Source organism: Montipora foliosa, chromosome 6 (assembly GCF_036669935.1).
Source record: "Montipora foliosa isolate CH-2021 chromosome 6, ASM3666993v2, whole genome shotgun sequence".
NCBI classification, from domain to species: Eukaryota; Metazoa; Cnidaria; class Anthozoa; order Scleractinia; family Acroporidae; genus Montipora; species Montipora foliosa.
Window position 1 is genome coordinate 13,340,938 of NC_090874.1, and position 8,624 is coordinate 13,349,561.

At 40.3% G+C, this 8,624-nt stretch overlaps 1 protein-coding gene across 1 annotated transcript in view; it reads right to left on the reverse strand.

The window, feature by feature from the left end:
- Window positions 1-446: 446 nt before the first annotated feature.
- The window catches only part of LOC138005048 (zinc finger protein 709-like), an 11,217-nt gene continuing 3,039 nt past the window's right edge, over window positions 447-8,624 (reverse strand). The window contains exon 2 of the mRNA XM_068851340.1: window positions 447-2,352. Within this exon, the coding sequence (XP_068707441.1) occupies window positions 447-2,327 (1,881 nt within the window). The 5' untranslated portion in view covers window positions 2,328-2,352. The remainder of the gene's footprint in view (window positions 2,353-8,624) is intronic.

Below are 8,624 nucleotides of genomic sequence, written 5' to 3' on the forward strand. Positions count from 1 at the left end.
TAGTTTGTGAATAGGCACTTTTCTGGAAAAGAATTTCTTATCTTCTCTTTAGGATAGGACTTGCCAATTGTTTTCCCATAAACCATGTAAATTGTGCTGCCGGTTGTTTTAAGCTGCCTGGGGTTAAAGAGGCCCGTTGCTCAAAAAAAAGTCGTTGTTTCTAGGGGAACCTTTAAAATACTATTTTGAAAACACATAAAAGGGCAATGCCAATAGTTTCAACTGGTATACCCCCCCCCCCCCCCCGAAAAAACTGTGATTAGTTATGTAAACAATGGTCTAATTTTCCTTAGAAAAGGCTGAACGTGTATGGCGGGGAAGCAACTTCCAACGAAACCTAACAACGAGCAAATGGAACGTTTTTTAAATTTACCAACGCAACACCATTACAGCGGAAAGGCTAAAACTTTCTAAAACAAAATTCATTAAAAAGCCACCCAACTACTTTAAGTTGATGGCTCCTCAAACGTCATATGATTCTGATAGTGTGCAAGAAGAAGCTCCTCACTGGACAACTCCTCTTGGCAAAGCCAACAGCTGTAATTTTCACCCTGTCGAGTGCAGGGGCGATGGATCTCTACTTCGTGTTCACTTACACTTGCGGAACTTTCTAGTGCATTTTCATGTTTCCTAACACTTGTTCTGTTGCGAAAAAACTTTCCTTTTGGCTTAAGTTTGTAACGCTTCTCTCTAGCATGGACTCTTTCATGTTTCCTTAAATCTGCTGCTTGACTAAAACACTTGCCACACTGTTTACATTCATAGAGCTTCTCCCCAGAATGCACTCTTTCGTGTCTCCTTAAATGTCCTGCTTGGCTAAAACACTTGCCACATTGTTTGCATTCACAAGGTCTCTCTCCAGTATGGACTCTTTCATGTATCTTTAAGCTTCCTGCTTCGCTAAAACACTTGCCACATTGTTTGCATTCATAAGGTTTCTCTCCAGTATGTACTCTTTCATGTATCTTTAATTTTCCTGCTTGGCTAAAAGATTTACCACATTGTTTGCATTCATAAGGTTTCTCTCCAGTATGGACTCTTTCATGTCTCTTTAAATTTGCTGCGTTGCTAAAACAGGTACCACATTGTTTGCATTCATAAGGTTTCTGTCCAGTATGGACTCTTTCATGTATCTTTAAGCTTCCTGCTTCGCTAAAACACTTGCCACATTGTTTGCATTCATAAGGTTTCTCTCCAGTATGGACTCTTTCATGTGTCCTTAAATGTTCTGCTTGGCGAAAACACTTGCCACATTGTTTGCATTTATAAGGTTTCGCTCCAGTATGGACTCTTTCATGTATCTTTAAATTTCTTGCATAGCGAAAACACTTGCCACATTGTTTGCATTCAGAAGATTTTTCTTCAGAATGCACTCTTTCATGGCTCCTTAAATTACTTGCAACGCTAAAGCACTTGCCACATTGTTTGCATTTATAAGGTTTCTCTCCAGTATGGACTCTTTCATGTATCTTTAAGCTTCCTGCTTGGCTAAAACACTTGCCACATTGTTTGCATTTGTAAGGCTTCTCTCCAGTATGGACTCTTTCATGTATCTTTAATTTCCCTGCTTCGCTAAAACACTTGCCACATTGTTTGCATTCATAAGGTTTCTCTCCAGTATGGTCTCTCTCGTGTGTCTTTAAACTTCCTGCTTTGCTAAAACAGTTACCACATTGTTTGCATTTATAAGGTTTCTCTCCAGTATGGACTCTTTCATGTGTCCTTAAATGTTCTGCTTGGCGAAAACACTTGCCACATTGTTTGCATTTATAAGGTTTCGCTCCAGTATGGACTCTTTCATGTATCTTTAAATTTCTTGCATAGCGAAAACACTTGCCACATTGTTTGCATTCAGAAGATTTTTCTTCAGAACGCACTCTTTCATGGCTCCTTAAATTACTTGCAACGCTAAAGCACTTGCCACATTGTTTGCATTTATAAGGTTTCTCTCCAGTATGGACTCTTTCATGTATCTTTAAGCTTCCTGCTTGGCTAAAACACTTGCCACATTGTTTGCATTTGTAAGGCTTCTCTCCAGTATGGACTCTTTCGTGTCTCCTCAAAACTCCTGCTTGGCTAAAACACTTACCACATTGTTCGCATTCATAAGGTTTCTCTCCAGTATGGGTTGTTTCACGTTTCTTTAATTTCTCTGCTTCGCTGAAACACTTGCCACATTCTTTGCATTCATTGTGCTTCTCTCCAGCATGGACTTGTTCATCTCTCAAAAGACTTTGTTCCTCGTTGAGACAGCTTCTTTTCTGTATACACCAAGTACCCTTGTTGACACAACGGTAGTTTCTTTCCTTAACTGATCTTGACATCATTAACAGATTGTGATTTCACTTAAGACTAAAATGCAAAAGAAAAAAAAGTTATTTCTATCAACAACGTCCAACAGACACTTCAGTCAAAGTCAAATCATTAATCATCTTTTAACTTACAAAAGTGACGATGTAGTGTATTAATTTGTTAATAGAAGTCAATGACTTAATATATATTGTACACAGCGATCACGTGTCATGTGGTATTCATCGTGCTATCGTTTCGTTTAGTTTTCCGCTCAGTTGCTGATTTGTACCTTACCGTCCGTTTCTCCCTAGGCAGACGTATTTGTCCCAAATGGAAATTATATGTAGCTGCCCAGCGATGGCCCACAACCATGGTCATATCGTCATCATCGCATTCATTAATAGGAAGTTAATAAAAAGACAATCAACACGGTACATACAATTGTGTTAAGTCTTCTAAGAAATTACGGAGTTAGTGACGCGAAGAAAAGAAAACTTAAAGATTATCAGATTTAGCAGAAGAAAATAAAACGTCTTAAATACTTGGAGTTAACAGAAGATATTAACTTTAAGTAACAAGATAACAAATACAAAAGGTGTGCATCTAAGTGCTATATTTCCGATAACGATGTCAAACAGCAATTCCAAGTGTTGTAGTAAGCAAATTTCTTTTTTCTTTAGTCTTGTAATCATCCAATTGCTGGCACTGTGTGTAAATTTCATGACAACGACCTGGTTATGTTAAGTGTATACAGCCCTTTTAAAATCGTTAATTTCCAAAACAGAAAATTTCACTTAACCTAATAAGATCAATCGCCGTATGTTCGATTTCACGACGTGGCTGAAATTTACAACATGCCTCCCTGAAAATGCGCGAAGCGACTAATACATTCGATTTTTGTCGCAATGGAAACAAATGTATTACAAGCCACGACAATGACGTATTTGTCTCGTGTCCAAAACGACCGCCATACTTAATTAGTTTATTCGGCAACATACATTTTAACCAGGTCTTTTAATGGGTTTCCCTAGCCGACAACAGGTTGTCAACTAAGGAAACCAGTAATATAAACAGTGTACTCGCTTAATATTTACTCCCTTTACATTGATAACAAGACGCTGAAGTCAGCGTTCTCTCGGGATACTCTTAACGGCATGGAGATTTTTTACAGTACAAGATTTGAGAGAAATTGCTTTGGAAGTTTCCTTGAGGACGAGTATGAAAACTGAAACCTTCACACCATGGTGATTGAAAACACCAATTTCCTTTGAACTGAAACTCGTAGCTAGTGTAAAATTAATGCATTTTCTGTTGGTCCGCGTTTGAATTCTTCTAATTTGAAGGGTTTGTGTGGTTTGTTATCAGGTGTTTTCTAGGTGTTTTAGTAGTCCTCCGGAATATTCCCATCGAGTTACCAGGCTATTTAATCAGCTAGCAAGTTTTGGTTGTTCTCTCACTCTCGCAAATCAACCCTGACGTTCTCAGCTAGTTCCCCCACCAGATTTTTTCTTTTATTTGTCGTTTTCTTTGTCCGTTCAGAATTTGCTGGAAATACCGCCAACAGGTGCTTCCGGTGCGGTTGGTTTGGTCACGGGGCTGAAGCAAGTAAAATTGGTTGGTTCCAAGGCCTTCCATCGAACACAAGTGCCTCGTTTACTACCCATCATGTTCGGTCAGCAGCAGGAATCACCTACGATGGTTTCTCCTAATTAATGTATGGTACAGGTAACAAATCTTCCATCAGATCTAAGCGAGTACCAGGAATTGCCTGAGCTCAAGGTTCATTTTCCCATGAAAGGGAATTTAAGGAGAAGTGTTGGTTGTTGATAGATATTTCAGTTTTGTGCAGATAATCGTATTGAATTGGAAATCTAATGGGTTCCTCGAACTGAGCTTTTATGAGTCGTCTTATTGACAATGGCGATTGACAGTCTGGTGATGCCCGTTTCCAGCTGTATCTAGAGCATTTAGGGAGAAAACATTTTACGTTCTCCCATATAAAAAGGGGAAGGATGCTCGCCGTCTCGCTTAGGGATGTAAATTTCGGATTTTGTTCTCAGTTAGGGTGTTCTGGACAAAACGCAATCATATATAGCCGTGAAGGTCTCCTTTAGGGTTGCGCGCGAAGAAATATAAAAGGGTATGTGTACATTTTTATATTTCTTCACGAAGGCGAAAGTATTAGATGATGATGTCTTTGCCATCATTAAAAATCATCATATTTTTTAGTTATCTGTCCTCTAATATCATGGGTCTCTTTTAGGGGTCAAAAAAAGCCTGGGCAACGACCAGATTGGTCTCATTTGAGATTTAATTTAAAATTTCCGACGAGCATCCCTCCCCTTTTTATATGGAGCAGGAGTCGAGTAATGGCAGAAAACAATTGTTTTCCTTCTCAGCATAATTCTATTTGTTAAACCCAAAGCTGAAGAATGGCACAGTATTCAAAGTGTATCCCAACAAGTGAAGCTTTGGTGTAAAGCTCGCCATTTTTTTAATCTGGCCTCAGCATAAAATCTCAAAGGACATATGCACTCGCCAACTTGTCCTTTGCGTCGTCTACCTTTTTTTCCTTGAGATACTCTCGAAAAACGTTGAATGCAACTTTTGTTCCTTTCTTAGTATTCTCGCTGTTTTTTTGATCAACTAAAGGTGTCAAAGCATTCTCTGACTGATCGCGGAACCGATCTGCCATTTTCTCACAAGAGCGTGGTTTCATTTGCGCATGAGCATAATATTATTTGCAGAAAAACAATAGTGTGAATGCATAATTCATTTGCCCTGTATGCATAATGAAGTACGGACCTGTGCGGAAATTATTCCGAATCACCTTGTGGGCGAAACCTTCTGATACCAGATTTAACAATACAACACCTTCCAGCAGACTAATCTCTCACTTGAAATACAGCAATTAACTTTCTTACCTTCTTTAAGAGAGTTTCCGATCACAGCAGCTTAAAACCTGGGCTAGACTCTAGAATGCCCGGCCACTAAAATCTCGAACTTAAAAACCTGCTCCCTAGGTCCCGCAGTTATCTATTTTTACAGTCCGTATTAAACGAGGACAGCAGACAGCGGACTGCGGACCCGGTCTGCGGACCGGGTATAAAACAGGGGCTGGGTATAAAATGCGGACTGAAGGTTGCGGACTAGGCACAAAACGCTGTGAAAAAGGCACAGAGCAACGAAATGGCGACGGGTTGACGACGTCATGAACTGAAGTCCGACTACAGAATGATGAAAAAAATGTTTCGCGTCATAATTATCAACTATAGCGTTAAAGTGGATTTTTTTTTGCTTCTCAAAACGACGATCAATATAGCTCAAGGTTTAAGTTGAAATTGGAAAACGTTTGTATGTTGTATTTATTAGAGGTAAGACACGAAAATAATTAATGAAATCCTTCGCGGGTCACCATCTTTATGTTTGTTTATGAGAAATTTGAAGGACTTCAGTGGGAGATGCTGATTTCAACATTGTTTTATTTTGACCCGAGACCACAACTGGAAGCGTGGATATATATTGAACATCACGCAAAGCGAGACCAAAACTATCTCGACCCGATATGCAAGCGTTATTTTCCCCAAGAAAAATGCAAAAATATTTACTCATTGCGCATCCAGTGCACATGACGTCATGTGCCCTTCCAATCGTTTACATACCTTCGGAACAGATACCACCACTGTGATGTTTGGACGGGGGTCTCTATCTAATAGCAAAATTAATGTTTTGTTGCTATTAATACAACTTTTTGTTCGCCTCAGTTTCGCACGGGTCCGTCTGTAAACAGCACTCGACCAAAAGAACAACTGTCATAGTTCATGTCCTGATTTACGCGTACACACTACCGACTTTATCTGAAGCCTCTTTCGCAGACTTTGGGAGTAAAATTGCGTGACGAGCCAAAACACTCTTCGTGTGTGTTGAATCCATCCGGCCATCCTGGCTCGAACTACGACAACAACAGTCAGAGGACTTATAAATAAAAATACGAAGAGTTCAAGTTTATGCCGAAAGTGTTTTGATTCTTCCCCATAACAATTTTCCCACTCCCACCCGTGTTTGACTTGATTTGCGTTAATTGTTGATTTCAGTGTCGGTCAAAATTTTAAAGCATGGTGAGAAGCTTGGATTTGGATGAAATCATGCCTTCTGACGCAAATGAAACGGCTTTGTTGGATGACCATGGCGATCGAGACAACGAGGAAGAGATGCCAAAAGTGTTAAAGAATTTAAGCCAAATTCTAACGAGCATGTCCGCATCCATGTTGTCCATAGAGAAATCGTTTAAGCGAATAAGGCGGGATGACCCGTCTGAAGCAGAGGAACCGGTAAAGAAACGACGCAAAAGCTGAACGGAACATGGAAAGGATGCTGAAAGCGATCTCAGTGACGGCGAAACGCTCCTTAAAACGACAGAACCCCAGGTCGACACGGCCACAGAAGGTGAACAAGCGTCTCAGATGCTCGACACGAGGATGACGCTTTGCTGACCGAAATCTCTCAAGATTTCGATCAAGACGAGGACATTGGTCCGAATATTAATCACAACTTGCTGACATTATCATCAAACGTTGGTCAGCTAAACTTAGCGAGCCAAAAACGAAACAAAGATTGAAAATAAAGTCGACCAAGAAAATGCGACAGCTGATTGTTCGTCGTGTTAACACGAAGATTTGAGATAAACTAGACAACAAAACCAGACAACAGGACCTTCGCGCCTCGTCAATACAAAAGTCAATGGCAAAAGTCGGGGCTATTTTGCCTCTGTCCACAGAAACGCTAGTGCAATTGAGACAGAAAAAACTGCCGGAGCATGATAAGCTAGTAAAACTAAATACAGATGCGTTATGACTGCTAGGCCACGCGTCGTGTGAGCTATCGTTGCGGCGTCATGACGCCATACTCACTTTGCAGAAAGTTGCAGAAAGACTACAGTAGTTTATGTGCCTCGCACGTCCTGGTAACGTCGCTATTGTTTGGTGACAATCTGCAATGATCGAGATTAAACGATATTCGGGCCTCGAACAAGATAAGTAAAACCACTTTCCCTGAACGACATAACCAAGGGAAAGCAGGCCGCTTCTCGAATAACAACAATGCTGTCTCGGATAACAGATAACGACGAGGACAAAATGTTTTGTTTAAAGGCCGCTACTGGAAGCAGTACCCGCCAAAATCATTCCTCAAGTTGAAGACAAACTCACAAAAGAGGGAAAATCAGGGAAATCAGTGGCAGTAAATACAGAAGATTAATTGATTTTTAAAACTTTACACGTAAGCAATTTAGCCGAGAATATGTCGAAGCTGATACATTATTTTATATTGAAGATGCGGCTTCGTTCAAAGCTGGCCAGTTGTCACGTAGACTTTACGAATGGCACAAAATAACTTCTGACGCAGAAGTCTTGCGCACAGTTGCTGGGGAGAAAATTGAGTTCACTTCTCCCCCGTATCAGACATGTTTCAACGGAGAAAAATAGTGTTATTGCGCAAGAAATTCAACATTTATTGGCCAAAGAAGTTATTGTTGAGTATGTTTCGGTGCAGGGTGATTTTATCTACCCCATATTTCTCCGGCCCAAAGATGATGGGTCACATAGATTAATCCTGAATCTGTAAAGTTTAAACAAAAATGTGGTGTGTAGGCATTTTAAGATGTATTCAATTTGGACTGCTCTTAGCTTAATGTAACCAAATTGTTATATGGCATCTGTGGATTTACGGAATGTGCCTCTAATGTTATTGGCACAATAACATTGCTGGGGAATCTCGGTTTTGTTCTGAACTCAATCCATGTGACAGTATCACCTACTTTAGACAAGGCAAACAAGTTGAAGACAGTTGTAACTCAAATTCTGCCATGTAAAAGAGTGTCGATTTGTGAGGAGGCACAAATTGTGGGCCTCATCATGTCTAGTTTTCCTGGGGTAATGTATGACCCTCTGCATTTTCGCATTACAGAACATGAAAAATCTTAAGCCCTTACACAAAAAGCTGAGACTTTTGATGCCTTTATGACCTTGACACCATTTGCTAGAGAGGAGCTTCAGTAGTAGATCGATTGTATAGATACTGCAGTCAATAAAATAGACAGACCTGACCCACAAATCACCATTCGTTCTGATTCATCTACACAAGGATCCCGGGGGTGCGCAGTAAATGACCTCTCTACAGGGGGGCTCTGGACAGCTACAGAGAAGGAAACCCATATCAACTATCTTGAATTATTGGCTTACAAGCTTATGGACAGCTAGTATCAGGAAGACACGTCAGAGTCCTGGTTGATAAAACAACAGTTCAGGTCATAGCTAATAAAATGGGCACCAGTC